Source organism: Pundamilia nyererei, unplaced genomic scaffold (assembly GCF_000239375.1).
Source record: "Pundamilia nyererei isolate P.nyererei 1_Seehausen unplaced genomic scaffold, PunNye1.0 scaffold00159, whole genome shotgun sequence".
Taxonomy (NCBI): Eukaryota; Metazoa; Chordata; class Actinopteri; order Cichliformes; family Cichlidae; genus Pundamilia; species Pundamilia nyererei.
Window position 1 is genome coordinate 799,478 of NW_005187560.1, and position 22,615 is coordinate 822,092.

Genomic DNA, 22,615 nt, shown 5'->3' on the forward strand with positions numbered 1-22,615 from the left:
GACACCATAGACAGACAGATACAGACGCGGACTCAGAGGCAGACTGAATATAACACATAGAACTTAAACAATCATCATCAAGAAAATGATAACGAACTAAAAGCGCTGGGTCACCGACCCAGGACCATGACAGAAATGTGATGTCATCCAAACAATTTGCTTAGGTTAAACAATCTGGTATGCCACAATAAAGCTGGATTTAAAAGCCAAAAAGCACAATTCCTGTGTTGATGACACTTTATAAGAGTTGACTAGTGATTGGTTGAAAAGTTGACTTAAGCAAGATGACCATAAGTTCACCATGTTCACCATTTTTATTTATGTGGGGCCACTGCAAAACAACAGTCATCTCAAGGCGTTTTATTTTAAACTCTACCACCCAACAGTCCCACAACCCCCTATGAGCAAAGACTTGGTGTGGTGATAGTGGGAAGGAAAAACTCCCTTTTAACAGGAGAAAACCTCCAGCAGAAACAGGTTCGAGGAGAGGCTAAAAAAGGCTCAGCCTGGCTGCAGTACTGTGGCGGATTCTACTTTCTTTGATCCTCCCACATTACTGATTGTTCCGTGTATTTTTGACGCTGCCCCTTGTAACATTAACATATAGTACATCTGCAAAGACAAGACACTACCATGTGGTACCTTAACTCTGTATGTGTTTCATCTGTGCAGCAGTTGGTTAACTGCAACAGTAAGCTAATAGTGAACTTCTTTGTAACTTGGTCTGCCCCCATCCATGTAATTTGACCAGAGCTCTCATCCTCAGGACCTGTTTCCACAGATGATGTGACAACTATATACTTTTCTCCATCCTAACCACCCAAATCACCTTTGAACTTTCCCCAAATAACATTTAATTAAAACAGACTCGAACAGCATAACGGCTAGAAGTATAATAGATCAAGAAGTGTGTGTCATTGTTTCATACTAAATACTAATAATACTTACAGTGAATAAAACTGTAGTGTGAATATTTTGGATGGACTGTTGTTCAAAGGGTACTAACACCACTAACACAGTGAAGAGCTCCGCATCAGTGACCTGCGCTAATCGAGATGACTGTACAACATCCACCTTTAATGGCCTTTAATGGCTTAAAAAACATGAATTGGGTCAGTTTGGATTTATTTTAGATTTTCTCTCATTTACACAGTAATGAAATGAGAACGTTCTTCTTCTTATATCTTCACTGGGTTCCTTGGACTTACCTGTTCTTCTGAGTATTGGTTAATCCAGTTAGTGCTGTCAAACAAATCGAAGTTTTTCATGCTTGCAGAGAGAAACTGCCAGTCATAGTCAATCAGGATCCCCTTGACCTATGATAGCCTTGACCTTGTCAAGTAAAGATAGTGTAGAACTCTCAGCACCACTTACTCTCAGTGTATGTGTATAGCTGAGCCTGTAGGTATAGTTTGACCCTGTGTGGATAATAAAAAATCTTAAATAAATTAAATCTTGTACACCAAATTCTTCTTTTTTAAAGTCATTAAAGATATATGTGGTACAATCACTCTTCAAATAGATTATTAAAGGCTCTAAATTACTATGATATTCACGCCCATGATGAGTGCATATAAGCCTCCGACCACAGCTGCAGACTTTAAGAAATTGTTGCTTTATCTTGTGATGATCACTGACTCTGCGTCATTATTTAACACCTTACTTTGACCAACATTCAGATTTTCAAGGAACCAAGTTAAGTATTTACAGACTGCAAAGGCCACAGAGAATGTGATATGCCAAACACCCTAACAATGTGATACCTGCAGGACTAAATCAAAGGCACGGAGCACTGACCTCTTAGCTTTTCGAAGGCAGTTTGTTGAGCATCCTATTTACACCATGAAATTGGAGAGCTGAGGGCTCTTCCAGGAGACAAAATAAAATATCACAGGCAATTACACTATTTACTCCACCCAGAGTGCTACATGAGCAATGTCCTCAGTGTTAAAGTACCATTTCAGGCTGTGAGATGACACATGGTAACGGAGGAAGAGGATCCACCTCCACATGAATCATTTCAATAAACCCCTCTCATACTCTTAAGACACACAGCTGCTCCTCTGCTAATTCAGAAAGTCAAGCCATCAAAAATACAAAAACTAGTGTCCGCTGAAAAAGAGGGAAGACCTTTGCAGGAGAAGACCTTGATGCAAGAAAAAGGAGAAAAAGTCAATTCCAGTGAGTCATCCAACACACATCAGTATTTCACAGAGACATATTTACAGTACAATAGTCTCTGCCTCTGCTTTTCCCCTTTTCTGGTTAGTCAAGCATCACGACACGCATACGCTCACACAGTGTCACCCAATGAATGAGATGTCAAGGTGCACAGACACAAACACAAACTGGATTTTTTTTTAAAAACATTTAATTTAGTTTCTCGTCTCTCCAAACTGCCTCGTTATTGGATTGAAAAGGTGCCCTTGACCGCAGCCACTGCAGTGAGGATGTTCGTCATCTGTGCACACAGAGAGTGGGGCTGGAAAAAAAAAGAAGAAGAAGCCTGAAGCAAAGAGCGGAGGAACACAGGCAGCTGAAGGCTGTTCAGTGATGATCAGCGTGCTTTGAGTGACACAGTTCGAACGTCATTAACGTGACGTACCTGAGGCTGTTGCACTTGACAGATGGCTTTTCTGTCTGCTCTAGTGACTTTGAGCATAAATAGAATTAATCAATAAACACTATATAAGTAGTGCTCCGATTACCTTTATGAATACTTCATTTGATTTGATTTGATTTGATTTGATTTGATTTATTGATTAGCATTTAAATATCTCAGTGAATACAGAATAAAGATTACCACAAAGCAAGAAAGCACGAGACAAGGCTAATCAAAAGGTATTGGCTGAAGCATTTGCTTATCACGCTTTAACAAAAGATCTTTTAGCGTGCAGCTCCTGTACACAGGGCTCGAAGCAAAGCAAAAACAAACAAACAAACAAAAACTTTCCACCTTAGATAAGTAACTACATCAAAGAAAAACAATCAAGAGTTTCAGTATTATTATATTTGCTCTTTTCATTCTTGATTTATATATTTTTCTAATACTCTATTTTTAAACATGTTTTTAAACAAGGAAAATGAACTCCACCTTTTTAAATCCCTGTCATAACTATTCCACAGGTTAACTCCTCTAACAGAAACACATCTCTGCTTTATATTTGTCCTCATCTTGTGTTTTTTTAAAGAAATCTGTTCCCCTTAAGTCATATTGACTCTCTCTGACTTTGAACAGCTTCTGAGTACTGCGGCAAAGCAAGTTGTTTTGTGCTTTACACATTATCTGTGCCATTTTATATTCAACTAAATCATAAAATTTCAGGGTATTCAGATTAATAAACAAAATGTTAGTTGGTTCTATATAGTTTGATTGGTTTATAATTCTTATAGCTCTTTTTTGTAACTTGAAAATAGGAAGAGTGTTCGTTTTATATGCATTACCCCATATCTCCAGACAATAAGTCATATATGGAAGCAACAGAGTACAATAAAGTGTGTATAATGATTTCTTGTTCAGGACATGCTTTGTTTTGTAGAGAAAATCAATGGTTATTGACATTTTTGTTTTCACATGGTTTACATGAGACTTCCAACTCAGCTTATCATCAATAATCACTCCAAGAAATTTATTTTTGTACACTCTTTCAATTTCAATTCCATTAACCCTGATTTTAGATACATTTTTCATTGGTCTAGTGCCAAAAATAATCAATTTTGTTTTCTTTATATTTAACGATAACTTATTTACATCAAACCAGTTTTTTAATATACTTAACTCCTTTTCCGCTGTAGTCAGAAGCTGTTCTAGGTTTTTACCTGAGCAGTACAGAGTGGTATCATCAGCAAACAATACACATTTTAACAGTTTGGAAACATTACATATGTCATTTATCTATAATATGAATAATTTAGGGCCCAGCACAGAGCCCTGAGGAACACCACAAGCTACCTTCAACTGCTTAGATTTTACATTATTGAATTCGACATATTGACATCTGTCATCCAGGTAACTTTTCATCCACTTGTCTGCTATCCCTCTTATGCCATATCTCTCTAGTTTATTCATTAATATAGAATGATCAATTGTATCAAACGCCTTTTTTAAGTCTATAAAAACACCAACAGTATATTCCTTATTATCTATAGCATTAGATATCCCTTCTACAAGTTCCATCACTGCCATCGAAGTGGACCTTTTCACTCTAAAGCCATATTGGTTATCACTTAGGAGATTATGCTTCTCGATCAAGTCTATTAACAAATAACTTTTCTAAATTTTTGAGAACTGTGGGAGTAGTGATATTGGCCTATAATTGGTAAACTGACATCTCTCTCCTTTTTATGGATTGGAATAACTTTTGCTATTTTCATTTGTGAGGGAAACACACCAGTTCGAAAGGACAGATTACAAATGTATGCGAAAGGTTGCACTATATATTCTATAATACTTTTAACTAACATCATGTCAATACCAAAACAGTCAGTGGACTTTTTATTTTTAAATGTCTTCACAATGTTAATTATTTCTCTATGAGTTGCAGCACCAATAAACATGGAGGACACATTCTGAGTAATACGTTTATTTAGGTCGTTATTATTTCTTGACTCTGGAATTTCTTTTGCTAAATTAAAGCCAACATTTACAAAGAAATCATTAAATTCATTTGCAATGTCTTTAGTTTTATCAAGCACAATGTCTTTATCTTTTTTAAAACAGTCTGGATAATTCTTATTTTTTGAGCCCTTTTTGATTATACTATTTAATATCCTCCATGTTTCTTGTGTGTTACTTCTGCTTTGCTCCAATAATGTGTTAATATTCTTTCTTACTTGTTCTTATAATATTTACTAATCTATTTTTATATAACTTGTGCTTTATTTCAGCATCTTTTGTCCTCTGTTTTATGAATCTCTTAAATAGATTTTTTTTTCTTTGTACATGCATCTTCTATCCCCTTTGTGATCCATGGCTTATTTGATCTGTGATGCTTTCTAGTGATTTTCATTAAAGGACATGTTTTTCATATAGTGAAATTACAGTTGATAGGAATGCATCATATGCACCATTTGAATCTTCATTTGCAAAAACCTCCTTCCAATTGTGTTCCTTTAAGTCCATCTGGAGGGCAGCAATGGCTCTTGTTGTTCTATGTCGTATCATATCAAATATTTGATTCTTTTGTTTCGTTTTGATCCCAAAATAATTTTGAAAAATTGCAAAAACAGGAAGATGATCGCTTATATCAGTTACAAGAAGTCCACCTACTATTTTATAGTCAATTTTATTTGTGAATATATTATCTATCAATGTAGCTGTATCAATTGTTATTCTACTTGGTTTTATAATTACAGGGAAAAGGGAGTTACTATACATTATATTGATGAAATCTGTTGTTTTCTGATGTCCATTTGGGTTACTGAGACAAAGCCTGGGGGATAAGCCAGGTTTGGGCCAAATTTCATTTTTGTCTTATCTTAAAGAAATGCAGTTTATGAATAAGGTCTCTGTTATGAGGAAGCAGTGCATGATGTGCAGGAGTGACAGGAGTGTGTGACTCGTATTTCACCACAAGTGGTTACTGGTGCAAAGGGCTTACACAGCCTTTTCCTAATCAAGTAGTTATTGATGCTAAAACCTCAGGAGAGAATGAAAGCCGAACTGAAAAGCAAGTGAAAATGAAACAAAGCAGCAGGTTGGGGGGAAAGTGAAAGCAAACAGAAGTGACCCCGCCAGGACCATCTGACAAAACTGCATTATGTGACATCCGGGGATGAGAAGGTGTTGCCTTGTTAGGATAGGCTGGGTCCTAGGACTTGCTTTCAGCATATCTCATAATATGAGAACAAGCTGTGATCATGTGGTGAGAAATATTCATTATTGGGAAGAAGACAGTGTGAACTGTGGAGAGGGACACGTTTCAGCTGTTTGGGTCTTTGGCTGCTCGCTGATTGGTGGCGTTCAAGTGGACTGTGTTTTGAATCTGGGCCTGTTTGGATAAACTCAATAGATGAACACTTTATAATACGGCCCTGATGTGGGGTGTAATTCCCTTATAATTAAATCAAATTTCACTGATTTTATTTGAAATTAAAATTTAACTATATTTACCTACAAAAGTACAGTAGTAGTACAGTAGAATAAAGAGGTAACACTTCAGGTTTTTACAAGAAACAAAAATAAAATTATGCTATAAGTACATTTAAGTAAATTTACTTACTAAATGAGTACTATAAAGTAGTAACGAATACCATTAAAGTAACGAATGCTAAATAATGATGTAAATGTGCGAGATTCATATTGCGGCGTACTTACCAGGTAAGATGGGGAAATATTGTTTGTTTTTTCTTCAAAAATAGAAGAAATCAAGAATTTGTGTCTCCTTTCCTGTTAAATATCTTAAGTTATGCAAAACGTACTACTTATGCATGTATAGTAACTTAGACATTACTTAAAATTTTAACTAATATTAGTGATATGGCTGAGAGCAACCGACCCGCGGCATTTTGCTGCATGTCTTCCCCTTTCTCTCTCTGCTCCTGCTTTCCTGTCCTCTCTCCACTGTATCTATCAAATAAAATTGACAAAGGTCAAAAAGGTAAAAAAAAAAAAAGCATGTGTAGGTGAATGTAATTATACTTAAATTGCAAATAAAATGCCTTGAAATTCCATTTAATTACATGGGAATTAAGCCCTTAGCCACATTTTTTCTTTTATTTAAATGTAAAAAGTAAAAAAATAAAAGACCTGTAATAACAGTTTCTAGCCTTGGACACATTCATTTCTCATTTATAAGTGGATCTGTTTAACAACACAGTTTACTATGTTATCATCTGTCTACTGTTGTGTTAATACTGGCTAAACAAGGCATAAAGTGACTAATGCTTTCCTTTGTATTCTCGTCGTATGTTACTGTTTTTACAATATCCTCAGCAAACATGTGTGATCCTGGTTCTTGCCAGACATTTCTTCCTGTTAAAAGGGAGTTTTTCCTTCCTACTGTTGCCAAGTGTTAGATCACAGAGTTGTTGTGCTTTGGTGTTATATAAATAAAACTGAACTGAACTGAATTAACAATGATTATTTGCGATGAGTAAATTGCATTTTGCATAGTCATTCTTACAGTAAATACAACAATCTTAAGCTGAGAAACCAAACAGAAATGGGTTCTCAGCATAACAATACTGTCTGCCCTGAAAAAGTGGAGGCTGAGTAAATGAGACACCTGTTGAGAAATCTGCAGGGATGGCTGGCGAAGAAAGAGGGCTGGCAGTATTACCCCGCAGCATATATCACAAACCAATAGCAGAGCTCATTTCCCTCCTTCAGCCTCAGAGTATTGGCCTCCAGGGGCACAAGGGTGTGACGCTGTGGTTAAGCCCCAGCAGGAGGAGGCGTGTCGGGCTGCGACCTGCCACATGACGCACCCCGTCTGCTTCTACAGCATGTGTACGTGTGTCAGACACTCCTATCCACGCCGTGTAGTTGCACAAGATGCTCTGGAAGTGATACTTGATATGACTCCAAAGACATCACTGATACTTTAACAGGTGCACACACGTGTCCCACTGACACAATTGCTCACATTTTAGTACTTTATTGCAGTCCCAGGATTTTAAGACAAATTCCACAAAGCTGATTGATTACAGATTAATGAGAAAATTTCAATTAAAAAAAAAATGTATTCATGACACTTAAATTTATCAATAAAGATGCCTTTATTTCAAAGATAAAAACATAATTTGCTCCAACATTTTCTACAAAATTATAACCCAAAATGTCTCAAACTAACAAAACAGACAAAAGACGAAAAATCCAAAAGGATCATTTATTTACAAATGTTATTATACAAAGTTACAAATACAGAGCAGACTCATTTCTGACCATCCTAAGTGATCAGGCATAGAATAACCTTGCATTTGCATTCAGTTATCACGGCCAGTAGAAACCTGAGCTTAATACAAATCATCATGAACTGTGTGTGGTACAAAGAGATGTTGAACAACGTTTAGGATGCATTGTAAAACATAGAGAGTTGGAGTATAAATAGACCATATGTACATCTGATGGGATAAATTCCCTAAAGCAGAGTCAGGCAGGAGGTTTGGAAGTGTGTTTATTTTTCCTGGAAAAATATTAGGCTTGAGAATAAATGTGTACCTTTGCAGCAACTGATCCTTTTCCCCTTGCCTTTGATTTGTAATGTGAAGTTTAAATGTAAGGAAAGGACGGGGAATGGCTGAATCAAGGTGCCGAGCAAAAATTACACCCTCTCCTTCGGGATCGGTGACAGCATCACATCATACATAAAGTAACAATTAGCATTCATGCGGGCAGCCACATCCTGCATGGTAAATCTTCACTCCGGCTTTTCATCTCAACAGTCACAGGTCGGAGGTCGGAGGAGGGGGTTGGCATGGTACAGTAGTCACTAGGAGGGGGCATCTTCTCCATGTATAGCCTTATACTTGGCCATCTCCTCTGGAAAAACTTTGCTGAGCTCGGAAACCAAAAGGCTCTTGAACTTCTGCAATAAAACAGAAATATGACAGTGGAAGTTGCTTTAGTGTTGATGTATAAATACTTTATGTATAAAGAATAACTAGTGAGTTACGATCCAACAAGTACTGTCCAAAGTAAATCTGTCTCGTGTCTTTTTATGTGAACAAATAACTGGGACAGAGTTTTTACTGAAGCAGAAGAAAAAAAAATATTTTAAGCACTTTGTCCAAGGATATCATTTTATCACGATCAGCAAGGCTGCCTTAACAGACAGCAGTATAACAAGTACAGGGTTGTTTGTACAATGAAATGGGACCTTTATCTTTAAAACACTAAACACACTTGTTTAATCAGTGAAACGTGCTGATGACGCTGCTTATTCTTGAAAAGTCATTGGCCGAGGAATCTCACTGCCCCTGGAACTATCTCTTACCGTCAAAGTGTCTATCTTCCCTTTGACCTGCTCGTTCCTCGCCAAGGCTCTCTCCAGACACTCCTTTGTGTACAGCTGAGGGTTCCGACCTTGGTCAATGTATCTGCAAATACAAATACAATATATCAGCCTTCTTTGATAAAACTCCAGGAACTTGCCAAATAAATGTGACACATTTTTAATGATGCAATGAGATATTTTTGTTTTTGTTTATATATTTACTTTAGTAATCAAAAATTCCTCGTTATTAGAGCGGCATCAAAACAAATGCATAGAACTGAAACGCTATAAGGACAAAGGTACTGGCCCACCTACACATTACACCTACAGGAGCTTTTATGACATCTCATTCTAAATCCACAGGTATTAATATGGAGGTGGTGCCCCTTTGCAGCTATGGATGCTTCCATTCCTCTGGGAAGGCTTCCATCAGGATTTTGGAGTGTGTCAGATTTGGATATTAGATGAGAGGGCCTGGCTTTGTGCACTGGGGCACAGACATGCTGGAACAGAAAAGGGACTTCTCCAAAAAATTTCACAAAGCTGGAAATGGAGAATTGTCCACAATATGCTGGTAAACTGAAGCACTTTGATTTCCTGTCACTTGAGCTAAGGGGTCCAGGCCGATCCAAGAAAAACAACCGCACAATCTTATCCCTCCTCCACTACACTTTACAATTGGCACGAAACAATCAGGCTGGTTATCGTTTTCCCGGCATTCACCAAAATCAGGATGTCTATACGACTGCAAGAAAGAAGCATGATTTGTTCCACAGAACATGTTTCCACTCCTACAGTGGAGTCCAGTGGCTAAGTGCTGTACACCAATTCACCTGATGTTTGTTATTGTGTTTGCTGATGTAAGGCCTGCATGCACCTGCTTGACCACGGAGACGTTTAATCTATCTATTGAGAATGACAAATTTGTTCACAAATGTTTGTAAAGGCAGATTGCACAGCTGGTGCTTGACTTTATACACCTGTGGCAATGGGTCTGAAAAAATAATTAATTTAAAGATTATGCCGAATGTAAAAGGGGCTCTCATCAATAACGAATTACTCATATGAAGCATGTAAGGCAAACCAAAATACAACCAATTGATTACATTTTAAAAATCAAGGACTTTTTAAATAGGGTTTGGCCCAGTTACAAAAACGGCGATATTAAAGCTCGGTGGTCGGCACCTAGTATGCACTGCACCGTAAGTAACATAAATATAACGAAAATACAGATATTTACGTAACAGAAGGTGACATACACAATAATATAGGCACACATTATACTCACTCAAAGACCTCCAGGGGTACGTTGATCTCATGAAGCTGCTGACGGCACTTCTCGATGTCCTGGAGCCCAGATATCATGAAATTTCTGCAGAGAAAAACGACCGGACACGTAAACACGGGGCTTATTTGCGAAATCTTAGCGGTGGAAGCAGCAAAGTGAAACACATCTCACAGTTTTTGGTTGAGTCCTGCCTGGCTGCTAGGCTGAAAGTCGCTCACGATGATTCCCAGCTGTCGAATATTCTCGATAAACTTCTCCAGGTGTTCTTCGAGGTTATCGAACTTTTCCGCCATTGTAATTAATCGTTACCAAACCACCAAAATGTCACATAAAATGCCTCCGCTTAAATTACTGTCGTTATTAGATAATCTCTGTTTACTGTTAGCTACAACTCTACAACATCCTCAACGCTGAAGTGCTTTACGGCTGTATTTCAGCCAATCGCTGCGGCTATTGCTCCGTTACCTAGGTAACAACCAATGGCAGACTGTCGTTTAATGACGCTCAAAGCGTCAAAGTGTCGCGAGACTAGCTTCTTTGTCGAGGAAAACCAGATGAATTATCTTAGTGGAGTTTAAACAGTTTATACACTACTAGGTAAACACAACATTTACTCGGTGCATGTAGTGCTGTGTATTCTGTGATGTTTAATGTCCTCTGTTCATACTGTACCTGCCCAGCTCAGTGTATACTGAAATTGCTGTAGATTTTCTCAAATAATCAGGTGTACTTTTGCTGTGTCATATCATTCTTGTACTGAAAGTAACAAAAAAGATGCACCTTTTTAAAACAACAATAGCTGACCCAAAGTACTTTATATTCAGGCAAACATATCAAAATCCCAGGTATCCAAAAATACAAAGTAAATAAATAATAATAATCAAATCAATCTACATATATATGACTTAGTATTCACAGCACAGGCTGGAAAAAGCAATTTAGCTCACTACTTTAATAACAGAGAACCGTCTTTAGGAACAACAAACTCTTAAAACATTTCCTGTTACTGCATAGGAGAGTTCCTTAATGGTAAGAAAGACTCACACTCAATTTTGTGCATTCTATTCCACTGTAAAATAGCCTGACACAGCAGTTAGCAGTGCTGCCTCACAGCAAGCCTTTCCTGGAGTCAGCTGGGGCCTTTCTGTGTGGAGCTTTCTGTCCCTGTGAATGCATGTGTTCCCCTGGGTACTCCAGCTTGCTTCCAAAAACATGCTTGTTAGTGATTCGAACTTTGCTGTAGGTGTGAGTAGTTATCTGTGTCTTTGTGTTAGCCCCATAATAAGCATTTAAAAAATGGCTATTACTTCTTACAGATCTTCCTGAGGTAGCAAAGCAGTTCAAATCACAATGCTACCTCCGCTATGCGTCACAGTGGTGATGAGGTTTTGGGGTAGGTGTTTTTTTTTCCATGCAAACAAAGGGCTGTGCATTTTTTTCCAAACAAATAAAAACAAACTTTTGTCTCATCTGTAAACGGAATATTGTCACAGAAATTCTGTGGTTTGAGCCGATTTTCTTTTAAGCCGATTAAGTCTTTTAATGTCTTCATTTATGATGCACCTATAAAATTCATACTTCTGACTCCTCACAGTGATCCCAATAGTGGAACTGGGGATAATAGGGGATAATTTTCTTTGGAAAACTGACATGGTTTTGTCATGTGCAGAGGAAGGATTGTGGATATACTGGAGAATGGATGTTGAATATGGAGCTGCCAGGCAAGAGGAAAAGAGGAAAACCACAGAGGAGGTTCGTGGATTCAGTGAAGGAGGACATGCAGAGGGGTGGTGTGACAAAAAAAAGATGGTTGGGATGAGGTGAGATGGAGCCACATGATCCTCTGTGGTGACACCTAAAGGGAGCAGCCAAAAGAAGAAGAAGACAGTGATCCCAACACCATTAACACCATTGAAAACAGCTCTGTTCTGTTTCACTGTAATAGTCTTTAATTTCATTTTACACTTGAGCTTCTCAAAAAAGCTCATCTCATCTTTCTAACTGGAACACCTGAGTTCAAGTTGCCTTGGGAGAAATCATTAGCACAGAGGTTCACTAATTTTTTCCAGAATCAGCTGTCACTGATCACTCAGGCGGTTTGTCTAAAACTAACCCTTACATAAAGATCTGACCACATTCAACAAATCGATGCAGAATCTGTGGTCCTAAAACTTTTGCGAAAGAACAAGAATCTTCTTGACCTCACTATGACCTCATGATCCAGATATTCCACACACACAAAAACAAGGAAGACAGCGAAAGAAAGCTGTTTAAAACTCTCGTCTTCTCTGATTACACTCAGAAATAATGCTGAGCTCCGCTTAGGGCAACTTTACCCAGAGTAAAAATACCCTGGCGCTGACTTAGCTGGGGACAAAAGGCATCCATAAAGTGAAAGTAAAGGCCAGTGACGCAGGCGTTACACCATCCTGGCATCTTCCTTCTCCTTAACCTCTCCTCTCTCAGCACCAACACCAAGTTAGCCAAAATAAACCAGGAAGTAATCCATTTTCCATCAAAATAGAAGCAATATTGTGATAACAAATACGACGCATTGCATAACAGTGGCTAAATTTGGAATATAATAATAAAAATATGAATATTTAGTAACTTGAAAACTGTCCTCAAACCCGACCCTATATTTTTGTAATGGATTGACACACACACGCACACACACACACACCTTATTCCCTTGCTTTTGAATTCACCATGAAAAGCAGATAAGCTGGACTATAATAAATCGAGGTTGTTCATCGGATTTCTTGTGTTGCACCTGGCACTCGTCAGCTGGAACACGGTGCCTTTACCCCTTCATACATGATCACACACGGTTTGCCTCAAGCTGGGCTTTTATTTTGAAATGTAACGTCGCCGGTGCAGAGCAGACCGGCTGAAGAAGGATTACCGGGGGCTGGCTCGTCCTCGGTTGCATTAAAGCCGAAGCTACCGCAGCTGCACACACACATACACACACACACATCAAAGGCTCTCCTTCTCCTCCTCGCTGCAGCTCTCGCAGACAGCGGATCAGCTGGATGGTATAACCCTCTCTCCTTTTTTTTGGTATTTTTGTTTCTTCCGTTTTTTTACGCACACATAGCGGGACATTAAACGGAAATTTCAGCAGACCACGGTAAGAACAGGCTGAATTTTTGTGTGTATGTGTGTGTGTGCAGTGTCGGGTTTGTTTGTGGGCATGAGTACACACATAAAGGAAAATTCGTTTTATTATGCATAGTGCGGGACTTTAAGTGTGCCCAGGTTCGGCTTTATGGAGACCTGTATCTGGTTGACATGGTAATTAGCCTGAGGGGTAACATATTCCACAGTGTTTATACCAGCTTGTGTGTCCTTATAGCGAAAATGTCAACATACGTCAACATATTTACTTATATATATATATATATATATATATATATATGTGTGTGTGTGTGTGTGTGTGTGTGTGTGTGTGTGTGTGTGTGTGTGTTGATCTTCCACAGTCGCTATTCTATATCATGTCCTGTGGGGATCCAGTGTGTCCATTACATCAGGTTATAGCAACCTTGAAATGCAATGGCGTGTTTTTTCTTTCTACCTCTGCTCTCTGCGGCTTTTTGATTTTCCTCATACAGCCTCTTGCTTTTGACATGGTAATATGGATACTATGCAGCTTTCTCTTAAAATATCCCACACGATCACATCTGTGCTTCTGCGTAACGCATCGTCCTATCACCGAACAACTGCAGTCACAGACGTGATGTCCGTCCACTTGTGGGAAACATGACTGGATTCCTCTGGTCTGTGTGAGGAAAGCTGTTTTATTCGATTGTCCATCTGGACTCATTTGTTGTCTCTCTGTTTTTCTTTGCTTTTAGTCGAAGATGAAGCACTGAGGAGAGAACTGCACAGGCTCCCCCCGGTTGTGTTCATCCTGAGGCTGCAGTGAACGGAGGAGGGGGGATTGCGGTATAAGAAGGTTAATAATCGGCATCAATAAAGGTCGTCTCTTTTAGCCCGGAACACAATCGAAAGGGTGAATCTCGCCCCTGTGCGGGGGGATCGGCGGAGCAACGTGAGTGTGTAAAAAAAATTATGGCCACCCTACTGCGAAAGATCGGTCTGATCCGTCTGCACGACCGAGACACCGAGGACCCAAAGCACCACCAGGGCTCGTTAAAGGGGAGCAAAGGAAACCAGAAAAACAACACCAGCAAACACTGTCAGACCGCCAACGAGACCAACATCCTGAGCACTCCGGAGATTAAAGCGAGGAAGCTGGACCAGCACGGCAAGGACAAGCCGTCCGGCAAGGATAAGCAGGTCAAGGATGCGAAGGAAAAGCAGCAGACGGGAGGAGGTGGTGGCGGCGGTGGAGGAGGAGGAGGAGGAGGCGTAGGAGGAGGCGGCAGTAAAGCTACCAGTGCCTCCTCGATACCACCGCTGCCGCCTCATCGGCAACACTGCACCCAGGTCCGGACGCGACGGCTGATGAAGGAGCTGCAGGAGATCAGGAGGTTAGGAGACAACTTCATCACGGTGGAGCTGGTGGAGGACAACCTGTACGACTGGAACGTCAAGCTGCACCAGGTGGACAAGGACTCGGCGCTGTGGCAGGACATGAAGGAGACCAGCACAGAGTTCATACTGCTCAACGTCACCTTTCCCGATAATTTCCCCTTTTCGCCGCCGTTCATGCGGGTCCTGACGCCCCGGTTGGAGAACGGCTACGTGCTGGACGGCGGGGCCATATGCATGGAGCTGTTGACCCCCCGCGGATGGTCCAGTGCCTACACGGTGGAGGCCGTCATGAGACAGTTTGCTGCCAGCCTCGTAAAAGGACAGGTGAGGAGAAGCAGGGGCTGCTGGGTGAGGGTCCTTGCTTGGAATATCATCAACCATCTGTAGCAGATCTATTACTATTACTGATGCTGATGTTTCGTGCGTAATTGTGGCACTTTTACGCGCAGGTACAGCAGCTTTTAGACTTAGAGAGAGTTTAAAATCTGTGTTCTTGGCCATTCTTTGTTTTCTAACGTAAAACAGCCTCCGCTTCAGCTTCTCGAGGCATGTTTGTCACAAAGATTGCTGAATTAGCACATTTGTCTTTTAATTGCGTCGTGGAACTACACCCCACCGAACTACAATATAATTCTATTTAAAAAATAGTGTTCATTCTCTACATCCGGCCTATTTATAGCATGTTCTGTCATTTTCTGTCAGTGCATGGCTGTGATGTCTTAGATCCTCACACCCCTCCTCTCTGCTGTGAGCAAACCCCTCATTGTCAATATTATTCATCTTTATGTGATTTTCCTGCGGCCATTTCACGCAGTCTCTCCTTTATGCATCAGCTCTCCGTCTGCAGTTGCGCCGTGCTCTCCCTTTTTCCTTTTCCTTTTTTATCACCTCCGTGATAGCACCCTTTGACAACAAAGACCCGCTCCCATGCGATGGAAAAGTCTCTTTGCATGCTCTAACGCGGTCTAACTCAACTCTGTAGTCCTGTTAGGCTTTTCTAATCTATCGTTCGCGATGGTGGGCAGGAAGATAAGTGGATGAACAAAACAGAGACGGCAGGTTGCCTGCCTAGTAGACCTGAGTGACTTAGAGTGTCTGGATTATGTAATCCTGTCAAATCTGGGTTTTTTTTTTTACATCCTCAGTGCACCGCAGCAGCAGCTCTTCAATTCCAGCGGAAATGGCTGCATCTCTAAACGCATCTGCCTGCTCTAACCGTTTAGTTTGAGTAGATATTCTGTTCTCCTCCCAGATAAGATTCGGGTTTTCTTTCATGCGTTTCAGCTCTTTCATCTGTACACTCTACCCCCCCCTTCTCGCTGACTCGGGCTGTTTTGGAATCAGCAGTGGGGCATTGCTGATGTATTAAACCTTATGTAAACTGTCACTGCATTGGCCTGCCCTAACCCCTTTTTGATGACATAACAAAACGTCATTCCTGAGTCATTTGTGGTCATTTAGAATCTGTCATGAAGAGAGGTCGTGAGGTCAAAAAAAGGCCTGCAGTGTGTGTGTGTGTGTACATCTTGATTTACTGCTTGATGAGAGGAGGTTGCAGCTCTGCAGTGTCTCCTAATTATGGTGCAGTGTCTTCCTTATCTGGCTTGCTAATGGAAACAATATTGATTAATTATTCCTGTGTGTGTGTGTGTGTGTGTGTGTGTGTGTGTGTGTGTGTGTGTGTGTGTGTGTGTGTCTTCTCCTCTTTTGTACATCTCCACAGGCACTTGCATGTACCCCGTCCTAGTTTTCAGAGAGGTGTAATGGTCTCTTACTCATGACAGACAGAACACACGCACACGTGTCTATAAATAACTAAACACACAGGATATATTTATTTGTCCTTGGCCACCGGTTCCCTGTGACAACAGTGATGAGGCCAGTTTAGAAGCTTCCTCCCTATTTTTAGTGTTAGAGGATACACGAATGACACGGTGCTGAGCTGAGAGTCAACAGAGATACATGTGTCTCCACCTGCAGACGTGAGGAAGCATAGACACACACATGCACACACCATCACACCAGCTGGGATGGGGGGAAATCGAGCTTAATATAGGTGTTTTTGTAATGACATCCAATTTTGTAAATGATATGTTGCTGTTTGTGTAGTAGAGTTCAGGCAGTATACCGATAGTACTATAATCCATTCTCTTGCAAGTTCTCAAAGCAGACGTGCCTTTACTCTTAATTTGCAAGAAAATCTGCAGTTCCACCAAATTTTCTCTTTCTCTGGGTCACTGTGCAAAATGTAAAGAAAAACCAAATGCAGCACACACAAAAATAAAAAGAGAACTTTGTTTTTAAAAAAAATATGTCTCTTTTTAAAGCAAGCAGTGAGTTTTGAAAAAGTTGTTGCATCATGTCTTCTTTTAAAGCTGTGTAAGTGTTTGGGAACTGGGGAGAACAACTGCTGTGGTTTTGACAGTGAACCGTTGTTTTCCCATTCTTGGTTAAAGTGAAGATGTCAGCTCCTCTGCAGTTCATGGCCTCCTTATTTTTTTGTTGTATGATAAGCCTTGTCCTTTCAGCTGCTCCTTTATTTCCCAAGTGGTCCCTACAGCCGATGGATTTGCATGTTTGATTTAGCACAGTTTTTATGGCAAATGCATTTCCCGATGAAACCCTGCCATTTATCAAGACTTGGGACTGGGACGAGTAGTACACTAACCTGTGACCTCTTGGGTGTTTCCTCCCATTATTTAAAAAGGGGGCCTTTTACGTGGAAGGCAAATGTGTTAACCAACTACACCTACGGGTGTGGATTGGAGGCACGTTTAACCTTTCCTGAAAAAGGATGTAATCTGGATAACAACACATATGCTCCAACACCTGATTTTGTTCCATTGTCTATCCAGGTATACTTTTACTGCACTGGCAGTGTGTTTGGGTCATTGTCAGGCTGAAAACTGAAGTCACTGCCAATCAGATGAAAGCCTGGCCATTGCAACGCAAATCAAAATCTCATTTGACTTTTCCACATTCATAATTCCACCAATTTTGACAAGATTCCCAACACACACTGACTGAAATGCAGCCCCCAAACCACAACAGAGCCTCCACAATTACACATGGCTGTAGACTCATTGTTGTCTCTCCTGACCTCTGTACATGTTGATGATGATTTGAACCAACATAGGACCTGCTCTCACTGATTTTCAGAACTGTTTTTGTGTATCATTTTAAAAAACCTCAAGACAGCCTAAACCTTCCACTTGGACCATTTCTGACCAGGCTTCAGTGAAGAGCAGATGGATGAATTGAATCCTCGTGTCCTGTGTCAGGTCTTTGCTGGATTTTTTTTTTCCAGTTTCTAAGGACATGACTTTCAGATACAGTTCATCTGCTGTAGATAGTCTTTTAGGCCCATCACTTCTTCTTTTGTCCTCTACTTACACAGTTTTCACAAGTTTTTTTAAGGACAATACAAACTTTGTCAAGTTTTCAGCTAATAGATCTTTGGGAATCACCTTGTTGGTACAAAAATAGCATTTTATGCTTCTCAATCTGTGCTACCATTGGTATTTTTTAATAGCATTAACTAAAAAAAATTGGTACAAATTGCTGTGTTTTTAATAGCAGCAAAGTGCCTAAGGACACAATTTAAAACTGGTTCTAGACACAACGACGGTGCATTTATATCGGCCAGTGTTAGATGTCTTAACAAACAAAAAAACAAACATTCCTCTGAAAATGGTCGGATATAAGAAGTGGACTGAAAATAAGTGAAAAAGCGGCCGATGTTCAAAGAAAAGCTTTAAACGAACTTCAGAAATCCTAGAGAACTATTGCTCAACAGCTCTTTAAAAACTTATAAGAAATTCTGGCTCATTGGAAACAAAATAAAAAGGAACAAGGGGTGTCACAGTACTGGTCATACGTACTGGATACATTTTTAAAAGTTTAGAGAATTTCTTTGTTATTTTTCCCCCTGGTTTTTCAGTTGAATGAAGGATTTACCTTTACACAGTTTCCATGCTCTTGAAAAGAGGATTGGTTATTTTGCTGCCAAATTTAGTTTTAACCTGCATTATTTTAACTAAATCAGTCAAGGTTGGACAATTAATTAATTGGACTGAAGCATAATTGATAAATGATAAGAGTCTTCACTTGCAGACCTTGATTAAAGGACTATTCCAACGGTTTCACTGTTAATGTCATTTTACTAGAGATGTGGGAACCACAGGATTTTACAAAAATGTATAATTTATGAAAAAGAACTCTCCAAGCAAGAGATATTTTACTCCGCTGTCCGTGTTAGGCTTATACAACCCTCAGATAGCACAGGTGACATCGCCAGGTTGTTTGTTTAGCCCTCTGGAATCTGAAAATGCTGTTTTCACAGAATCTGTCATCATCGCCGTGATGACAAAGCGTAACTTTGTGTGTAAAATCAGGGGAATTCCCCTTTAAAACATCCCGTCTTCTGTGATTTGCGCTCTTCCACTGCTGCCTGCATTACGTAGTGTGTGATTCTGTGCAGATTGAGGAACCCAGACTGGTGAAACTAGCAATCATTTACCCTTTACTGACCTCGCCATCAGTCCCACTGGGCTCCCCTTTGAGGATGATGTTGATGGCACTGATCCCCGTTTGTTTATCCCAACACTTTTTAGCACATGTCTGTGTTATGTAATCCCCCCCCCCCTAGGCCTCAAAGCTGCTTCCCAACATCACTGGGGCCTTCCCTGGTCTGCCCATTGACTGATCTCTATTACGCGGCAGCCACTCTACACAAGTGTGTCTCTCTCAATGAGCGAGTGCTTAGCTGAAATAGATAAACACTGACATGGCGCTGCATAGGCCCGGGGCACTCACCCAGACAGGCACACACCCATTTGATTGCCCACTGGTTCTCTCACGAGCAGACTTTTCTTTACTTCCTCTCTCCGTCCATCGCTGCCTGTGTCACACTGTGACTTTCTCCCAGATGACTGCAAGCACAATAGAGGTAATTGATACTCAATTTCCCTGTTTCATACTGGAGTCAAAAACCTTTAATACAGACTTGTGCACCAGTGTACATTTCACAGTCTCCCATTCACACACTTCCTCTTTGCGCTTTGAGTATTTCAGGCTGGCGGCTGCAGACTTTCTTTATTTCGTCTCGCACAGACACACAAAAGCAGCTCACTTGCTCACAAATTCTTCCACATAACATCCAAGCCAATCAGTTCACTTTGGGATAGCTTCTGCTCTGCCATCAATCTCCATGGTAATCTCACCTCTTTAACAATAGCCGGTTTCCTTTAACATATCCATCCAAGGAAGTAACCCGCCATTTTGATGTGGTGACAGCAACTATATGGCGGGACGCATGGATAATGAGTCTGCATGTGATTTCAAAAGAGAATAACACCTCTCACCTTCCTGACAGAAGCCAACCGGAACATTATTTGTGCTTGTCAGCCTGGGTAATCTGTGTTCAGGCCTCTGGCAGCAGAGGGAAGCTGAGCAGGTTTCAGGGAGAGCTGATCAGGTGAAACCCTGTTGGTTTGTTTTACATTTTAAAGGATGTGTTGATCCATTGTCTGAGAAAAGAAGAGAATGTCCTTTAAAGTGTGTTTTTTAGTAAAAGAGAAACAGAAAACAAATCCCAAGGCAACATTGCGTATAATATCTCATCTGAGTGAGTCACCCGGTGAGTCATGCATTCAGTTCTTCAAAACAAGTGGAATGAAAAAAAAATTCACCGTGATGGTAAAGTTTCTTCTACCAAAGCACTAATCAGCTTTAAAACTCACGATTGTCTTCAATCTTCAGATGAGATCAGCCGCATTCTCCTTGGTTCCAGCTGTCTGACTTCATTTCAAGTGTTTCAATATGAGATTAAATGACTTGTCATAATGGACATTTCTAATTGGGATCGATGTCAAGACTGATGAAAGTAATCGGACGAGGTTTTTTTAAACGTGTCTGCTGGAGACACAGAGTGACAAACGTAGAGGCAGAGTGAGTGTCGCTAAGCCTCGCAGTGAAATGAGGCCACTGTTGCTACATGAATGGAAACTCTAACCCTAATCTCCAGATCATTCAGCGTTACCACCTCACCTCCTTTTAGCTATTCTTTATTGACCCAGAATAGCCGAGCAAGTATGCATGGCGCACGGTTACGGTTCACCAGATGTCAGGGGAGCTGAGAATTAATGTTGGATTTGCAATTTAGAAGTGTAGTCCTAAATTCAGCATCTTGTTTAAGGACATGACCGTTTTCACAGGTTCCAAAGGTCCATTAGGTCCCCTTTAAATTTAAATGCTGGTGATGAGGCAGAAAAAGTAGCACGACCTGATATCTTTTGGCTCCTTGAGTAAGACGGTGCTACATGGGAACACGACGTCGAATGCAAGCTCCAAAAATGAATGCTTTTCTTTCTCAATGTTTTTTGCTAACACACAAATTAAAAAAGCACCACAAGTACTAATCATGTAACTCATATTAACTGAAGCAACTCATAGAGGGTTTGTGTGTGTTTGTGTAGGTAAATTACTATGAAGTGTTGGCATAGTATGGCCCAACTCCTAACATATTCCCTAACAAAAATGACTGTTTATTGCAAGTACTAACTTCTAACTTCTGGTAATTTATTGCTCAGACTGTCCTGTAGTTATTATATTCACATTTATAATATATTTTTATTGTTTATCTGTAGTGTAGTATGACTGGCAACGGGGTTGGGTGGGCAAGAAAATACAATTTCAAAAATCTATGCACGTCACATTTTCTTAAGCTGTCCACTGGGCTGGATTGGAGTGCTCACCAGGCTGATTCTGCCTCCGGGCTTTATGTTTGACACCCCTGCTATTAATGTTAAATAAATAAATATGAAAAATTACCCTTTTTAATTTTTCATATTTATTTCCTATCTCACTCATAGCCTTTTCCTTTTTTGTTTTCTTTAGGTCACGAGCAGTTGTCCAAGCATTTCACTACATATCGTACTGTGTATGACTGTGTACGTGACAAATAAAATTTGAATTTGATTTGTTTTGTACCAATTAAAAGGAAGATAATTGGTGAGTTTCTGAGGTCTTAAAGATGCATGTTAGCATGTTTCAGTGTTTGTGCTAAGCTAAACTAGCTAGCCACTAGCTGTTGCTTCACAAACTGTATGCAGAGAAGTATTAATCTTCTTTTTTTACTCTTGGAAAGAACTCAAACGAGCCCAATTCCCAAAACTATTCAATTAAGCAGCAGACTGAAAAAGGAATACTGAAAAAAAAAAGATAACGGCCACTTTGTTCAGGCTCTCGGATGTCATGTTCCTACAACAATGACAACCGTCCTTAACTGCAGAAAACTGACTCCACAGAAGCGTAGTATACCTGACGGATTAATGTTCATGATTAGCATTCAGAGGCGCTCACCAAGTGAGGGAATTGTGTTAGTATTGGTTTCAGTGGAAAGTCTCGGTGCCTCCCTGCCAAGAACAATGCTACGGGTAAAGGGAAGTGGTGCAGTGTGTCATAGTGTGTAGAGTACCCAGTATTTTCCTGTGAATCACCACAAAATTTAACCTACAGTTTGACCAGTGTACATAGAGCCACTGTGCAGTCAAATTTGTGGTTCTCCCGTGTTTCTCAGGTGATTGTATTACATTAAAAAAAAAAGCTAGTGACATTGGTATGAGTCACACCTTTGTCCAGGCTGTGGTGTCATGGCATTGAATGTCTCCCTATATATTTGTTTTTCAGCATTAAGTGAGTTGTTTCTTTTTCCATTCATCCTCCTACACAGCTTTCTTCAGGGAAGACTTACTGCCAGTAACAGAAAAGGCAGCTTTATCATTTCAGTTGACGCCTACTCTTCTTTCCTCCATATCCTCCCTTACACACACACACACACACACACACACACACACACACACACACACACACACACACACACACACACACA

The 22,615-nt window shown here is 40.2% G+C and overlaps 2 protein-coding genes across 2 annotated transcripts in view; one reads left to right on the forward strand and one right to left on the reverse strand.

Moving 5' to 3' along the window:
- Positions 1-7,815: 7,815 nt before the first annotated feature.
- On the reverse strand, positions 7,816-10,701 carry med10 (mediator complex subunit 10). Its single transcript, XM_005745472.1, has 4 exons — positions 10,396-10,701; positions 10,225-10,308; positions 8,937-9,039; positions 7,816-8,528 (listed from the first exon to the last, which is right to left on the reverse strand). The coding sequence occupies exons 1-4, from the start codon at positions 10,515-10,517 to the stop codon at positions 8,433-8,435; spliced, it is 405 nt and encodes a 134-aa protein (XP_005745529.1). The 5' UTR covers positions 10,518-10,701; the 3' UTR covers positions 7,816-8,432.
- A 2,446-nt stretch (positions 10,702-13,147) lies between these two features.
- Positions 13,148-22,615, forward strand: part of ube2ql1 (ubiquitin conjugating enzyme E2 QL1) — a 15,798-nt gene continuing 6,330 nt past the window's right edge. The window contains exons 1-2 of the mRNA XM_005745473.2: positions 13,148-13,357; positions 14,082-15,048. Coding sequence (XP_005745530.1) covers positions 14,299-15,048 — 750 coding nt within the window. The 5' untranslated portion in view covers positions 13,148-13,357; positions 14,082-14,298. The remainder of the gene's footprint in view (positions 13,358-14,081; positions 15,049-22,615) is intronic.

Bases quoted from the DNA above. Each gene is read 5' to 3' on its own strand.
- med10 (XM_005745472.1), bottom strand. From the start codon at position 10,517: ATGGCGGAAAAGTTCGATAACCTCGAAGAACACCTGGAGAAGTTTATC. The intron at 10,309-10,395 runs GTGAGATGTGTT...TTTTCTCTGCAG, and splicing joins GCAGGACTCAACCAAAAACT to AAATTTCATGATATCTGGGC. The intron at 8,529-8,936 runs GTAAGAGATAGT...GTTTTATTGCAG, and splicing joins GGAAGATAGACACTTTGACG to AAGTTCAAGAGCCTTTTGGT.